The sequence below is a fragment of the Phascolarctos cinereus genome, unplaced genomic scaffold (assembly GCF_003287225.1).
Source record: "Phascolarctos cinereus isolate Bilbo 61053 unplaced genomic scaffold, phaCin_HiC Scaffold_1;HRSCAF=81, whole genome shotgun sequence".
NCBI classification, from domain to species: domain Eukaryota; kingdom Metazoa; phylum Chordata; class Mammalia; order Diprotodontia; family Phascolarctidae; genus Phascolarctos; species Phascolarctos cinereus.
In genome coordinates this window covers 243,394,551-243,411,279 of record NW_027555514.1, presented here as the reverse complement: position 1 = coordinate 243,411,279, position 16,729 = coordinate 243,394,551, and the positions used below count along the sequence as shown (strand labels likewise).

Below are 16,729 nucleotides of genomic sequence, written 5' to 3'. Positions count from 1 at the left end.
ATGACTTGTCCAGGGTCAGACAGCTACTAAGAGTGTCTGAGGTGATATTTGAATTTGGGTCTTCCTGACTCCCAGGCCAGTGGTCTGTCACCATTTACTTGGTGATCTCTAAGATCAACATAATAGTCTGTCCACAGTCCTATCCTTGAAGCGTTTTGTAGCTTGATAGGATATACAAGAGCTTGTGCCCTCTGCTGGCACAAGGCTATGATAAATCAAGACTACCTCTACAGTATCCAATAGGAGCCTCTTGAACTCTTGGAGAGGGAAACACACACACACACACACACACACACACACACACACACACTGCACTGTCTATGCCTCTCCCCTCTCCATCTCCCCTCCCCCCATTTTTTTCCCTTTGTCTCTTTCTCTACCCCTTTTCTTTCTGTGTCTCTTTCTTCTATCTTTCTCTCCCCCTTCTCTCTCTCTCTGTCTCTCTCAACCTCTTCTCCCTCTCCCCCCTTTTTTTCTTTTATCTCTTGCATCTCTCTCTTTCTCTGTCTCTCTGTCACTCACATACATACACACACACACACACACACACACACACACACACACACACGGATTATACAGCACACAAAGCCAAAGATGTTTTCATCCCTTAAGATATCATAGTGTTTGGGTACTTCTGTAAGTTCTGCCAGACACGGGGAGTGGTGAGTACCTAATGGGAAGTACCAGGCTTCCTTATCTCCTGTGACCAATTCAATAAACAAGACTCAGCTGCTGGCAGCTTACCAGGCTAAGCACAGGAAGAGATGCAGAGATGAAGGACACCGGTGCTCTTTTCCCTGTGGCCCCCATAGTCTTGTAGGGGCTATGGCGCATGGGCAGGCTTTGAGATAAGGGCTGGACTGGGGATTTCATCAACATAGGGAGCTTCCCCAAGTGAGGGAGGGTGGCACCTTCTCTGTAACTTATAGTCTTAGATGTTGAGAGCACCAAGAAGAGAAGTGACTTATTCAGGGTCACATAGCTGGGATGTGTCAGAGACAGGATTGAAACTCAAGCCTTCCTGGGACCAAGGGCAGCTTTCTACCCACTGTTCTGTACTGACTCTCAATAGCGCATGGGCTGTTTATAGTATTCCATATTACTGTTGTTCAGTGGGGTAGTCCTGTCTGACTCTTTGTGACCCTGTGGACCATGACCCACCAATGCTATCCAGGGGTTTTCTTGGCAAGGACACTGGAGTGGTTTGCCATTGCTTTCTCCAGCTCATTTTACAGATGAGGAAACTGAGGCAAACAGGGTCAAGTGACTTGTCCAGGGTCAAACAGCTAGTAAGTGTCTGAGGCTGGATTCAAATTCATGTCTTCCTGGTTCTAGGGCTAGTGCTCTATCCGCTGAACCATCTAGTCGCTATTCAGGATAAACTGGAGAATGTCCACAGGGGGAAGGCACTAGAATTGAAAGAGATCAGGAAAGGCTTCCTGTAGAAGGTGGGATTTTTGCTGAGACTTAAAGGAAGACAGGAAAGCTAGGAGGGAGAGCATTCCAGGCATGAGGGATAAATAGCCAATGGAAATGCTTGAAGTCAGGAGAAGGCAGCTTTATGAGGAAAAGCAAGTGTACCTTTGTATGGGGTGGGGTGTAAGGTGTAAGAAAACTACAAAAGAAGAAAGAATCCAGGTGGTAAAGGGCTTGAACACCAGAAGGAGGATTTTGTTTGATCTTGGAGGTACTAGGGTACCACTAGAGTTTTGAGAGTAGAGGAGTGTCAGACCAGAGCTTTAGAAAGATCACTTTGACCCTTGAGTAACGGATGGACTGAATAGAGACCTGATGGAGAAATATTCCAATTGCTTTAAGTCTTAATCTTTGTAACTTAAACTGTAGAGTTCTCTCTTATCACATTGAATGGTATTAGTGTTAGGGCTAGACTATGTGTTGGGGCCTGAGTTCTAATTCTGATCCTGCCCTTAATATACTGTATAACAGTAACTTGTGTTATCTGCTTCAATGCATCAAGCCTTTAAGTGCCCACTTATGAGTGAGGCCCATGCTTAGTGCTAAGATTGTAAGGGCAAAAATGGAACAGTCCCTGCCCTCAAGGAGCTTACTTTCTCCTGGAGGATACAACATGTACATTGATAAGTAAATACAGCATAATATGAGTAAGAAAGCAGTAACTGGGGACATTGGAGAAGTCTTCATGTAGGAAGTGCCCTTTGAGCTGAGCCTTGAAGGATGCTCATATTTTGAAAAATGGGTGCCATACCAGTGTGGGGTGGCAATCTTAACTTGTCTACTCCCAAACCAGCATGGTAGCAGATATTTATGAACAAACTGTACAATAATTTTCCTGTATACCATGAAGATAATAAAGATTAATGAGAGAATCAGTAGACTAGATGTTCACCTTTCTTCTGTCTGGCCATCCTCATCCTGGGAATGTTCTCTCTCCTCTGTTCCAACTACTGACCTCTCTGACTCTCTTTAAGTCCCAATTAAAAATCACCTTCTACAGGAAGCCAACCCCTCTTAATTCCAGTGCCTTCCCTTTGTTAATTATTTCCTTTCAGTCCTGTATATGATTGCTTTGTATATTTTCCTTTGTATGTTGTCTTTCCATTAGACTGTAAGCTCCTTGAGATCAGGGGCTGTCTTGTGACCCTTTTTTATCTCCAGCGTTTCACAGAGGTCTGGCGCACAGCAGGTGCCTAAGAAATGTTTATTAATTTATTAATTGATTGGAGGTATGGTGTGGTGAGAACAGAGAGCAAGCTTTGGAGTCAGGAAGATCTGGGTTCAGGTCCTGCCTCTGACTCATAATATGTTTCCAGAAAAGGTGCCAGTCTGAAGTGGGTAGAGGTAATTTTCCCACCAGGAGGTGCCCCATACCAATAATATCAGAGGTCCCAGGGATAAAAATCTCAATTAATTCTAACTTTCAATTAAACAGTAGTTTTACTGCATTTTTAAAGGGGAGACAAAGAAATGTCTTATTTGTTTAAAATAAAGTTTTATATTCCTGAAGTCAGTAAAGATTTGATCCAATTTCAAGGATCTTTTTTCTTTAGTGAAAAAAAGTGCACTTATTCTGGTGTATTTAGTTAGTAAGGGAAATAAGGAAAAGACAGCAAACAGATATTAGAGACATTTTCCACAAAAAAGGGTTGAAATCAAGACTTAGCTGGTTTCTTTAACCTCATGATTCTTAAGCTACTCTTTCAAGGGCTTATTGTAACACTCTCCCTGAGCCGCCCCAGCTCACTGGATTATCTGGAAGCTTTTCTAGATTCACTGCTTTGGGCACTGTAAGATTGAATGACCTGGTCTTACAGAACATTCTCACTGCTGCCTATCTCTCTGTTATAGCTGCAAGTTCTCTCTGCAGATTAGATTTAGCTATCCTTTTGAAAGAAAAAAATTCATGGATTTCTTAAATACCTATTATGTGTGGCAAACTAAAAATACAAAGATGAAACAAGATACAGTTCTGTTCTCAAGAGACTATAGCAAGAGGAAGCATGGTCCAGTGGGTAGTGAGCTGGCCTCAAAGTGAGGAAAACCTGCATTCCGGTCCTTCTTCTGTCAAGTGCTGCTGCTACTACTACTGCTACTGCTACTACTACTACTACTACTACTACCTACTACTACTACTACTACTACTACTACTACTACTACTACTACTACTACTACTACTACTACTACTACTACTACTACTACTACTACTTCAGTTTGTTGGTCGTTTGACTCTTCATAACTCCATAATCTTTCACGTGGGGTTTTCTTGGCAAAGATATTGGAGTGGTTTGCCATTTCCTTCTCCAGCTCATTTTACAAGATGAGGAAATTGAGGCATGCAGAGGTTAAGTGACTTGCCTAAGTCACACAGGTAGTAAGCAAGCATCTGAGGCCACATTTGAGTGCAGATCTTTCTGACTTCAGGCTCAGTGCTCTATCCACTGCACCACCCAGCTTCCTCTAATAACAATAAACCTTTATATGCAGTTTTAAGGCTTGCAAAGCATTTTGCAAATATTATTTCATTGGATCCTCCCAACAACCCTGGGGAGTAGGTGTTATTATTATCATCCACATTTTACAGATGAGGGAACTAAGGCAGAAAGCTAATGAACTTGCCCTGGGTCACACAGCTAATAAGTGTCTGAGCCCAGGTTTGATATTGGGTCTTCCTGACTCTAGGTCCAGTGATCTCTCTCCACTGACCACCTAGCTGATTCAGCTGTCCGTAGCTGACACAGTAAAAGGCACCATAAGATTATACACTCCCTTAGGCCTAGAAAGGATATGCGCCAACCCTCTCATTTTATAGATAAGGAAGTACTGAGACCCAGAAAAGATAAGCGACTTCCCCGAAATCACAAGATAGCAAATAACAGGGCTAGGATTCAAACAGAGGACTTCTGAATCAAAAATCAAATGCTCTTTCCACTGTATTACACAAGCCTTCCATGGCCATGGATGGAGGGCTGACACCTGGTTTCAAATCCTATCTCTAACAGATATTCACCTGATGACAATGGGCAGGGCTCAACCTATCAGGGTCCTTGGGCAGCTCTGAGACATTTAAGTTGTATCTGAATTAAAAGAGCTGCCTGGTGGGAGGGATTTTCCATACTTGGAGTTCCCTACACTGATGAAATCACTAGACTGGAGCAAAATAAAAAGCTTAGCATTTTAAAAGACAGATATTATTCATTGCTATTTTTATCCAATAATTTGTGATGCCGAAGATAGGCTACAGCCCCTTCTCTTATGTTATATCAATTCAGTTCAGTAAACACTATCAGCCATTGAACTTTAAGGCAACATTATTAAACTTTGAACCAGGTTTGCTTGGTTTTTTCCCTTTGTCCTTGGGCAGTTAACCATATTTCATTTTATACACGAGCCGCCCATTTGTAAGTGATATGTTTCTATCTAAGGTACAGGCTGCCAAAAAACAGAGAACACCATTTAATTCTTCCACCAAAATAATTTCTAAACTCTTTAGCTTGCAAATGATGGAAGCTGCCCGTCTACTGTAATTTAATTTCAGCTCTACCAGGATGGGTCATGAGTAGAAGCGTTTTTCCACTAAATTGATATTTTGGTCGATAGAGATTTTTCTGTTGCCATGTTGTGGCCCCACTGAGTTTCCAGTACCTCTTTCTCAAACTCAATTTAAGCTTTTGAAAGTGTAATAATAGTGGGAGAAAGATATGCTGCTTTTGTGTAAGGGATACAGATGTCTGTGGTAAGGAACCAATCACAGCAGTTTCCATCCTGTGCTACTACAAGAAGAAATTTAATATAGGCTTAACTAAGGGGGAGACTAGTAGAATTGGAAAGGACCTTAGAGACCAGCTCATCCAACCCTGTCATTTTATAGATAAGAAATAGGCCCAGAGACATGAAGTCACACCACTGGTGAGTGTAAAAGTCAAATATGGATTGTGGTCTTCCAGATGTCAGCTGGGGGCTCATTCTCCTTGATGATTTGGAATTATAATCAGTTCTGGTAGAAGCTGGAAGGGAGGCAAAGGTTTTTTTTTTTCATATTTCAAAACAGTGGAATTCTAATTCTAGTAATGGTTTGGGGGAGAGGTAGGACAGGCTAGGGGATAGAGAAAGCTCTTAATCCTTTTGGTTCATGCCAAGCTGTGATTTTACCATTCATAAGATAAAGATTATTATTATAAAGGTGAGTGTGCTGAAATGGATTGTAGCCTGTTTTTGGAACCAGGGAGATTTTGGTTGAAGTCTTACTTCTAAGACATATTATAATAACTATGTGCCTTGGGCAAGTCACTTAGCCATTCGGGTACCCGAAACAATTCTTTAACCAAGGGGTTCCTAACCTGGGATCACTGAACTTTAAACAACAAGAAAAAATGATGACAACTATAATTTCAGTATCTTTGGTTTCCTTTGTAATCCTATATATTTTATTTTATGTATTTGAAAACATTACTTTGAGAAGGTATCCAGAGGCTGCACTCAAGGGGGCCAGGACACAAACAAAGATTTAGAACCCCTGCTCCAAGACTATAAGTTAAAGAGTAAAGAGTGGTATTTCCAAGGGAAGCCCTTCACCAAGAGTTTCCTGTACTGATGTAATCATAGGTGTCTAGATACACACATACACGCAACAGCTGAGCTTCATGTCACTTTTAGATATGCAGAGCTGTTTACATTCATTATCTCACTTGATTCTCACAACAGTACTCTGAAGAGGAGGTGCTTTTGATATCCCCATTTTAGAAGTAAGACAGTTGAGGTTCCTGTGAACCTCAATGAAGTGTCTTGACCATAGTAATAGAGCTAGCTAGTGTCTAAGGCAGGATGCAAACACAGATCTCTCTTCCCTCTAGGTACAACATGTCTTCCACTAGACCGTTCTGGGAGAGGCTTGTGGAATAAGGGTATAGAGAGGTGAGAAGCAGTCACAATATGTGAAGGCAGGCTATGTTTCTAACTATTTGATATCTTGGAACTCCAAAATTGGTAGGTCTGGTTAAAGTCTAAGGCTATTTTAAGTGAATTCTGAATTTCCATGATTTAACATCAGATCTCCAAAAGCCCCAGAGTAGAATAGAGCCATGTCTTTTATTTCTAGAGCTAAATGCAACTTACCAGCTCTGCTGCTGTTCTCTGGCTTTGGGACAGCATACAGTGAATTAGCAGCACGAGAGGAAGAGTGCCTTTTGACATTTGTAGCTAATTGTGTATACTGTCATTGTTCTAAGAAAAATGAGCCCCTGTGGGACATTTTTTCAAGTCTCATTTTTTCCTCTCCAGTGGTTTGCAGGAAAAATTTAGACAGCACAACTGTGGCAATTCATGATGATGAGGTCTACTGCAAATCGTGCTATGGGAAGAAGTACGGACCCAAAGGGTATGGCTATGGCCAAGGAGCGGGCACGCTTAACATGGACAGAGGAGAGAGGCTGGGCATCAAGCCTGAGAAGTAAGTGGAAAGTTGTGTTGTCTTCAGAAATGGGTTCAGAAAATGGATGGTCAATAAATAAGCATTGAAGAGTTTCACACATTTTAAAAACTTCTGTATTTGTTAGTTATTTGCAGTTAACCTCTCTAGGCATTCAATCGAAAGGATTTATTAAATGTTTATTATGTGCTAGGCACTGGGGATACAAAGAAAAAGCAAAATCAGCCTCCACCCTCAAGGAGCTTATGTTCTAATTATACAAGATGAATTCAAGAGAGTTTTGAAAGAAAATGCACGAGGAGCTGGGGGAAATCGGGGGAAGCTTCACGTAGATGGTAGCACTTTAGATGAACCTTAAAGGAGAATAAGGATTCCAAGAGGTGGAGGTGGGGACAGGAAAAGCATTCCAAACTTGGATGACAGCCAATGCAAATGTATTGGGAGATGGAGCATCATGGGGGAGGGACAGCAAGTAGGCCAGCATGGCTATGGTTACAGCGTACATGTTGTTGTTGTTCAGTCATTTCAGTCAGGTCTGACTCTAGGTGACCCCATTTGGGGTTTTCTTGGCAAAGACACTGGAGTGGTTTGCCATGTCCTTCTCCAGCTCATTTTACAGATGAGGAAACTGTGGCAAAGAGGGTTAAGTGACTTGCCCAGGCTCACAGCTAGTAAGTGCCTGAGGCAGGATTTGAACCCAGGTCTTTCTGACTCCAAGCTCAATACTTTGACCATTTTTGTACCACCTAGCTGCCTCTCCACCAAGGGTACCATAAGCCTTGAAGAGCATATGGATTCCTACAGTTTCTCTATGGGATGCATACATATTTCTAGTATTAGTTAGACCTAGGGGTTGTTTTACTAACCATCCCACTCACCCATTTCATTGTATGCTATGGCACCTGAATCCTTTTCTGCTTTATAACCTAGTCATTTCATCTCTTTGCTAAGTTTTCCTTTTCCTTTTGGGTGCAGATTATGTTTGGCTGTATAAATTCTATTTGCCTTTTAGTTAGTTGAATTCTGGCCCTACTCTCAGAAATATTACCCACCTTTTTAAAACAAAACAAAACAAAAAAACAAAACCCCAATACTTCACAGGAAAGGGTTGGCTCTTATGGCCTAAGGCTTCCAAGGCCTACCACAGTCTGGCCCTTTCTTGCTTATCTAACCAAAGCTAACCCATCCCTCAGATGGACCTTTTGTTCTAGTCAGACCTGTCTTCCCACTGTCACCCAAACACCTGCCTCTCTTTCTTTGCTCCTAGCATGCCCTTCCCTCTCCTGAAGAGACACAGCTCAACCATTTCTTAATACTCTTCCTACTCAAGACTTTCTTTACCCAGGAACTTTTCCTGAAAGTTGCCCCGTTCACATTGCATTCTTTTCTCTAGGTTTTAGCAGCACTTCTTGGCATCTTCCTTCAATACCCCTCATTCCTGGATTTGTCCATTATCATTGTTATTTCACAACTGTTGAGTATGGCCTAGAAGGCCCTGTAGGGTAGGGATCATGTCCTCCCCTTCTTTTGGGTTCCCTTTCCTTGTCTAGACCAGCTCTTCTTAAACTGTGGGTAGAGACGCCATATGGGATCATGAAAAATTTGGCAACAGTAAAAGGTTTCTGAATGTGCAGCGACCAAAAATGAATTAAAAATGAAATACATAATGAATCCGAGGTGTTTCTGGCAGTGCTTGCCCATGTTGCATTGAGCAGCTTCATTGTAGCCTTGGTTCTGAACATATGGCATATATACTTTGCACTGCACATGCCCTCAGGCCACACAACACCAAAAAATGCTGCCAAAATGGGAAAAGGGGTACTGAGTGGAAAAAAGTTTAAGAAGCCCTGATCTAGACTACTACTATGATCAGCTGAGGTAGTTGGATTGTTTGTTTAATTCATCATTCAAAATGAAAACCAAACCATTTTCATTCAGACTAGTTAGTGACTTACTAGTGGTGGTAGAAACACAGCAGCACTGCTCAGGGCTCCTCACTCCACCAGGGCAGATGGAAGGCAATCCAGGCCTGCCCATCCTTTGCAGATTTTTATTCTGAACTGAAAAACAAAGAGCAAAACAAATCAACCAAGCCGTTTCCATATACAAGTGGTACCACTTATATGGAGGGGATTGTATGTGAAACTGGGAATTTCTCTGAGGTAGAATCAGGCCAGTGTTCTAAGTTATTTTTGTTTGTTGTTTTGGTTGCTGAGATTTTATAAGTGTGGGGGAGCTCCCAGCTGTGGAAAATCCCTCTGCCAGTGCATAACTTAAACAAATGATATTTTCTAAGAGAATTCCCTGGGGTGTTGGGAGGTTTTATATGAGGGAAATAGGCATGAAAACTATATAAGCTTTGTCTAATTTAAAACTAGATGATTAACAATTAGTCTATCTTTTAGCTACTAAATTCCAAAACAAACATTTGCTTGGAAATAAATTATGTTCTAAACTCATGTTAGTCAAGCTGCCTAGCACACTTTCAAAGGGGAATAAGAATCCTCAAGCTTCAAGAACCATGGGCTAAGTTTTTTCTCTTTGAATCTTTAATAGATTATTCTGTCCCAAACCCTGTGCCCTTTATTTGCATTCCCCACCATATGGATCCTATTTTTGCTGACTCTAAGGAAATGGTTTTTTACAAGTGTTAGAAGTTTCCTGAGTGGCTTAAATTTGCTTTCATTGTTTGCAGCAATCCCTGGAAATCAGATGTGAAGAATTAGAGGGAGACCTTTTTTTTTTTAATGCCCTTATCATTTGTAAAGTGATCCAGTGTAAAAAATAAATATTTACAAATAAAACAAAAGTTAAGGCACTATCTTAGGGGATGCCAAGATGACAAACAATGCAACAATGTCTTCTTCTTGAACCATTTGTTTTGTTTCCAAAACTGCAAGCGGAACTGCTCATATTGATAGGGACTCCTCCTTATCCTTCCTTTTGAAGTTAATTGTAAGTGTGCACAGGATACAAGGTTATTTGCAACAAGCTAAAAAAAATAGATATTGTCACTGGCCTTGGACTTTGAAGCCTAGCACTAGTTTATAGAAAAGACTGACTTTAAGGTTTAAATAACAGATTTCTTCGTTTACATTTTCTACAAATGTCATTCATATTTTTTTAAATTTTGATGTCACTTTGTTCACTCATTTTCATCGTGTCTCACTCTTGGTGACCCCGTTTGCGGTTTTCTTGGCTGGAATAATTTGTCATTTTCTTCTCGCCCTCATTTTATAGATGAGGAACTGAGGCAAACAGGGTTACGTGACTTGCCATGGGTCATACAGCTAGTAAGTGCCTGAGGCCAGATTTGAACTCAAAAAGATGAGTTTTTTTAGCTCTAGGCTGGGCACTCTTTCCACTGCACCATCTCTAGCTGCCCCTTGCCAAATGCAGTAAAACCCTCAGGACACAGAAGTGTGGTTAAGCAAAACAAACCAACATGTTGGTCATGTCTGGAAAGGTCTGTGGTATTTTGCTCCCATAGTCTTCCACCTCTTACCAAGAACTGGGGGGGGCAGTCTTTTAAAAGAATCGCAATCAGTCATTGCATTGATTGGACTTCTGAAATCTTTCACTGTTGTTTTCTTTTATGTTACTTTTGTCATTGTCTAAGTTATGATCTTATTTCTGTGTATGCACTTTGTTCTGAATTACTTTATTGAAATCTTCCCTAGTTTATCTGAATTTGTTATATTATTTCTTATAGCATGTTAATATTCTCTGATAATCATATGCCACAGTTTGTTTAGCCATTCCCCAATCAGTGGGCACCAACTTTCCTTCCAGTTCTTTGCTACCATGTAAAGTATATATAAATACTTTTGTATATGTGGCACCTTTCTTTCTGGCTTTGACTTTGGAAGTATGGACTTTAGAGTGAAGAGTAGGCACTGTTTGAAAGACTTGGCTACTCTGATGAGTACGATGATCCAAGACAGTTCCAAAGAACTCATGATGAAAAAATGCTGTCTACCTCCAGAGAGAGAGCTGATGAACTCTGAGTGCAAACTGAAATATAATTTTCTTGCTTTTTTTTGTGATATGACTAATATAGAAATATGCTTTGCATGATTTCACATGTATAATTGATATCATATTGTTTGCCTTCTCAGCAGGTGGGGAGAGGTGGTAGGGAGGGAGAAAATCTGGACCTCAAAATTTAAAAAGAAAGGAATGGTTTTTTTTAAAGTAATAAATTAAGGAGGGGGGAAAAGAGTAGGGTACAATTTATGGCTTTCCTAGTGAATTTACAAGATGTTTTCCAGATTTCCTGTTCTTTTTGTATCAGTTTACAGACTGTCCAATAAAACTGTCTCTAACTAGTTCTTCCAGGTCTGTGGACTTGAAGCTCATAATGCTATGCTTTAACAGTAGTACACTGAATAAAGTGTTGGGCCTGGAGTCAGGAAGACCTGAATTCAAATGTGACCTCAGATCCTTACTGTGTGACCCTGGGCAAGTCACTTAACTCTGTTTGCCTCAGTTCCTCATCTGTAAAAGAAGCTGAAGAAGGAAATGGCAAACCACTGCAATATCTTGGCCAAGAAAGCCCCAGGTGGGGTAATGAAGAGTCAGACATGAATGAAATAACCAAACAACATAGCTCGTAATTGGATACTTCCCACTCATTAGGCTTTTAGTGTACTTTTTAAAAAAATAGTTTTATTCTTATCTTTCTTTTTATATCAGCTACGTATCCCTACAACATATCCCTTCCTAGACATCCATCCTTTACAATGGAGAATTAATCAAAAAAAAAAAAACACAGTTCAGCAAAACCAGCACATTAAGTGGTCTGGCATTGTAGGCAGAGTTTCTTACACATGATCCCTGATTTTTGCTAAAAAGGCAAGGGAGTGCCTGCTCATATTTCTTCTTTGGGACCAAACTTGGGCATTATTCCTTCGTAGTAGTTAGTTTCTATTGTTTTGTTATTGTTCAAAATTTCCATTTACATTGTTGTAGTGATTATGAATATTTTCCAAGTTCTGCCTACTTCATTTGCATGAGTTCAGATCTTTCTGCAAGTTTCTGTCTTTTCATACTTTTCTGTGTTGATCGTAGTAATTGTGTCTTAAGGCATAGTAATATTCAATCCCATTCATGTACCACAATTTGTTTCATTCCCTAATTAATGAACATCTACTTTGTTTCAGTTCTTTGCTCCAAAAAGAAAAAACTGCTGCTCTAAATATTGTAGCCTATATATTCTTTTTGTAATTGACTTCCTTGGGGTATCCACCTAACAATGAAATATTTGAGTTGAAGAGTAGGCACACTTTAATCACTTTCTTTGCATAGTTCTTATGGTGCCTTTTGGGAAATCTGACCTGATTTTTCCCTCCCTCTTTTCTCCTGTAAGTGTGCAGCCTCACAGGCCCACAACAAATCCAAATACTTCCAAATTTGCTCAGAAATTTGGAGGAGCTGAGAAGTGTTCCAGATGTGGGGATTCTGTGTATGCTGCAGAGAAAGTAATAGGAGCGGGAAAGGTAAGATACTCTGTCGAATTCACCTACTTTTTCGGTGAAGATTTTTGAACGTGCTGATTTGAGATGCTACTGGGATAGCTATGGGGAAATTTCTTCTAGGCTGGCCTCAGATACTTACTAGCTGAGTGACCCTGGGCAAGTCATTTAACCCTGATTGCAGAAAAAAAGACAGGAAGGAAGGAAGGAATATCTTTTAGGCAGTTGGAGATGACATCATCATAATTCATTTATTAAACTGTGTTATTATAGCTGGCATTTATATAGCACCTTAAGGTTTGCAGAGTGCAATATGGTATCTCATTTGAGCCTCATAACAACCCTGTGTAGTCAATGCTACTATTTTCTCCATTTTTGCAGATGAAGAAATTGAGGCTGAAAAAGCTTAAGTAAGTTGTTCACATAGCTAGAAAGTCTCTAAAGTAGACTGGAATCAAGTCTTCTTGACCCCAGGACCCATACTCTGAGGTGTCACCTAGCTGTCTGTTGGAGGAAACATTGGGGATAGGTGACTGTGGAGTATTTGCATAGAGATGATTATTGAATTCATTGAAACAGTGAGATCACTAAGGAATACTGTGGGGAGAGAAGAGGATAGAGCCTAGTACTGAGCTTTGGGGGACACCCAATTTTAAGGGATGGGAGGTTGATGGTGAACCAACTGAAGTTGAACTAAGAAAACATGAGTTGTAATGAGAAAAGGTGGGAAGAGGATGAGATTAGAATAATGTCATGGAAATCAAGGGAAGAGAGAATATCTAGCACTGGAGTTCTTAACATAAGGTCAAGTTGGTTTTTTTTTTTAATTTTATTAACTACATTTCACTATAATTGGTTTCCCTTATAATCCCATGTATTTTATCTTGTGGATTTAAAAACATTATTCTGAAACAAAGAGCACAGACTTCATTCAGCTGCCACAGTGGTCCAGGCCCCCCCCCCACATACGCACAGAGTTAACCTCTGATCTAGAGGGATGGAATGATTGATGAAGTCAGACTATGTAGAGAGGAGGAGGAGGAGGACTGAGAAGAAGCAATTGGATTTAGTAGTAAAGAGATCAGGAGAATAGTCCCAGCAAAATACTGGCCAGATTCAAAAGCAGGCCTGCACAATATACATCCTGCAGGCTGTTAAAAAGGTTGAGAACTGAATAGGTGGTGAGGCAAGTGAAAGGAAACAGGCAAGAATCTGGCTCTAGGAGTTGGGCAGTGAAAGAGGAAGAGAAGATTATGAGGTGAGCTTAAGGGGATGGCAGAGTCAACCATATTTGTAGAGAGAAATTTTGGGTAAGAGAGTAGGAATGAGTAACTAGCCAAGCTCCCATGTGATAGAGAAGGGCCTGCACTGGCCAATTCCAGTAGAGCAGTTGGCCTTGGCAAAGCATCTTTCCTTCAGAGCCTAGAGCAAAGAAAGAAAGGACAGCAATAATCTGCTTCATTTTAGCCCTTTTAACACTGCAGACCCATTTCTTGTAACTCATATTTATATTTTTCATGTATTTAAAATTGTCACATTTCAATTTAATTCTCACAACCACCTGTGAAATAAGTAGTCCAAGTGTTATCATACCCATTTTATGGATTGTAAACTGATTTGAGGTTACGTGACTTCTCACAAGTCACAGTATTGGCAGAGCTGGTATCTGACCCCAGAGTCTTCTCTCACAGAATGCATAGTTATATCCAGTGCTGCAAGCTTCACGTATAGGTAACTAACTTTTTTGTCTGTTTTAGCCTTGGCACAAAAATTGTTTCCGATGTGCCAAGTGTGGAAAGAGCCTTGAGTCAACGACTCTGACAGAGAAAGAAGGGGAAATCTATTGCAAAGGTAAAAAGACTGAACATTTAACTACTTGCTTATTAACTAATTAATTACTGTTACTCAGATAAATGCTCCACACAGGTTCTCCCTGCAACTGAAAAATTATGGGACACAATATTTGTTTGTCTGCTAGAATGCAGTGGAAAAATGAACCTGGCCTCAGTACTTCCAGATATGATCATTCATAAATGGTTAGGGGTGACATTTTAAGAATGTGGGGTAGGTTACAGAATAAGTCTTATGAAAACATATACCCAAAGAGCCTTGTGGTAGATAAACTCATCTACCTCAAGATGGCTATTTCTTCCTATTTCAAGTTTTAAACAGTTTGAATATATATGTGTGTGTGTACATAATTATATATTGTATATGTAATTATAAGTATAATTATATATTATGTTATGATTATACATGTAATTATATAATTGTGAAATTGTAGTGTTATATAATTATGTGTTATGTTCTATGTATTTTATACCCATATATACATGTGTATCTACATACGTGTGCACATGTATACACACATATATACCTATATGTACGTGTGTGTGTGTGTGTGTGTGTGTGTGTGTGTGTGTGGTTTCCCACTTTACCTGTCATACTCTCTAATGCCAGAAGTGAAATTCTGATAAATACACATTGATTTGTTTGGGGGTAGGCATTCACTACATTGTATATTTCGCGGTCTTGGACAGTTAGGCAGGTAAAGTATAATTGGAATTCTTATGTAATTTGACACACTTGGGAGTCTTGGGGTGGGGAAGTTAAACAACAACAAAAAAATCCCTAACAAAGTTTGATGGATTTATTCTTAGTTACTATGTTTCCCATAGGTTGCTATGCAAAGAACTTTGGACCAAAGGGTTTTGGTTATGGTCAGGGAGCAGGAGCCCTTGTCCATGCACAGTAAAGGCTAAGATGTCTAAGACCATGAGAACCACAGCGCCACGCACTGAGACTTCTATCAAGGCACAGAGAATCTCTTAATAGTAAACTACTGTGAAAACTATACCAACAGTACCAGCATGGATATGTACTGTTTGTTACTATGTATTTGGAGACACTAACTTGTAGGAAGAAAGCATTGCTTTCTGAGTCTGCTTTAGTATGTATTTACTCCGATTTTAACTACATAATGTTTGATTAGCTTTTTTTTAAAGAACATTTTGCTAATTAAATAAAGTTTCTTATTGCTTCTGATCTTCAGTTGTATTTTTTTTTTCCAAAAGATTTGCTATAATTCTGGGAGGGAAATGGCAACTGTCCCCACCCCATGCTTCCCCATTATCAAAATGAGTCCAGTAGGCCCAATGTGATTCTGAAGATCATAGAGTTTAAAGTTAGAAAGAAAATTTAGAGATCATCTTAATCTAGGGGTTCTTACATTTCAAGAGGCCTTACGGACTTGGATGAGAGAGATAACATGGACACATATAAGTTTGTACAAAGCAACATGTGGAATATACAAAGTAACCCCCCAAAAGGGAAAGCAGTAGCAGTGGAGGAAACGAGAAAAGACCTGTAGAAGGTGGCCATTGAGCTGAGTCCTGAAGACAGAGATGCTAAGATGCAGATGTGAGGATGAAGAGCAATTTGAGGACAGAAGACAGTAAAAAGTCACAGAGATGGGACACAGAGGAATGTTAGGAATGCAAGTGGAACAGAATGGCTAGACCATGATTTCATGTGTAAGAAGAAAGGAAGGGGCAAGAAGGATGGTGATATCCAACATAGTCACTGGGAAGTTTGGAAGAGGCATTGGATTTGTGGAAAAGATAATTCTGTATGACAGGTTGAGTTTGAGGTCTTGATAGGACATCTGGTTCAATGTGTCCAGTACCAAGTTGGTAATGTGAGACTTGGGTCTTGAGAGAGAGAGAAGGCCTGGGTTTATAGATGTTGGGAGTCCTCCACAAAGGACATCAAATTTGTGATAGCTGATGAGATTGCCAAGGGAAAGAAGAGGGCCAACGCAGAGTCACAGCCATATTTGTTGATGAAAATCCACCAAAAAATGAAAAGTTAGATAAGTTGGAAGAGAACCAGAAGAACAGGGTCAATGAAAACCCTGAGAGAGTGTATCATGGATGAGAAGATTTAACAGTGTGAAAAGTGGCAGAGAAGATAAGAAGGAAGAGGACTGAGGAAAGGACACTGGATTTGGCAGTTAAGACACCATTGATTGATAAGTCTGGAAAGGTCAATTTCATTTGAATATTTATTTTAATTTTGAGGATAGAAGACAGATTCCAGAGGGTTTAGAAGAGAATGAGAGTAGAGGGAATGTAAGGCACTGACTGGATTTTTCTCCTCTAGGAATTTGGCTGAGAAAGGGAGGAAAAAAGATAGCTAGTGGGGCTGGTAGGATTTTGTGATAGTTAAGGATAAGGAGATGGGTGTTTTTATGGCAGTGTAGGTAGGGTGAGAATGAATATTGGCAGCAATCCATGAGAGATGACAGAAGGGGACAAGATTAAGGGTACTTGTAGGGGGTTGGTCTTACTGA

At 40.2% G+C, this 16,729-nt stretch overlaps 1 protein-coding gene across 1 annotated transcript in view; it reads left to right on the top strand.

Annotated features, from left to right (window-relative positions):
- Window positions 1-15,423, top strand: part of CSRP2 (cysteine and glycine rich protein 2) — a 28,434-nt gene extending 13,011 nt beyond the window's left edge. Inside the window, exons 3-6 of the mRNA XM_020993471.1 lie at window positions 6,757-6,925; window positions 12,273-12,402; window positions 14,136-14,229; window positions 15,057-15,423. Coding sequence (XP_020849130.1) covers window positions 6,757-6,925; window positions 12,273-12,402; window positions 14,136-14,229; window positions 15,057-15,133 — 470 coding nt within the window. The 3' untranslated portion in view covers window positions 15,134-15,423. The remainder of the gene's footprint in view (window positions 1-6,756; window positions 6,926-12,272; window positions 12,403-14,135; window positions 14,230-15,056) is intronic.
- The last annotated feature ends 1,306 nt before the right edge of the window (window positions 15,424-16,729 follow it).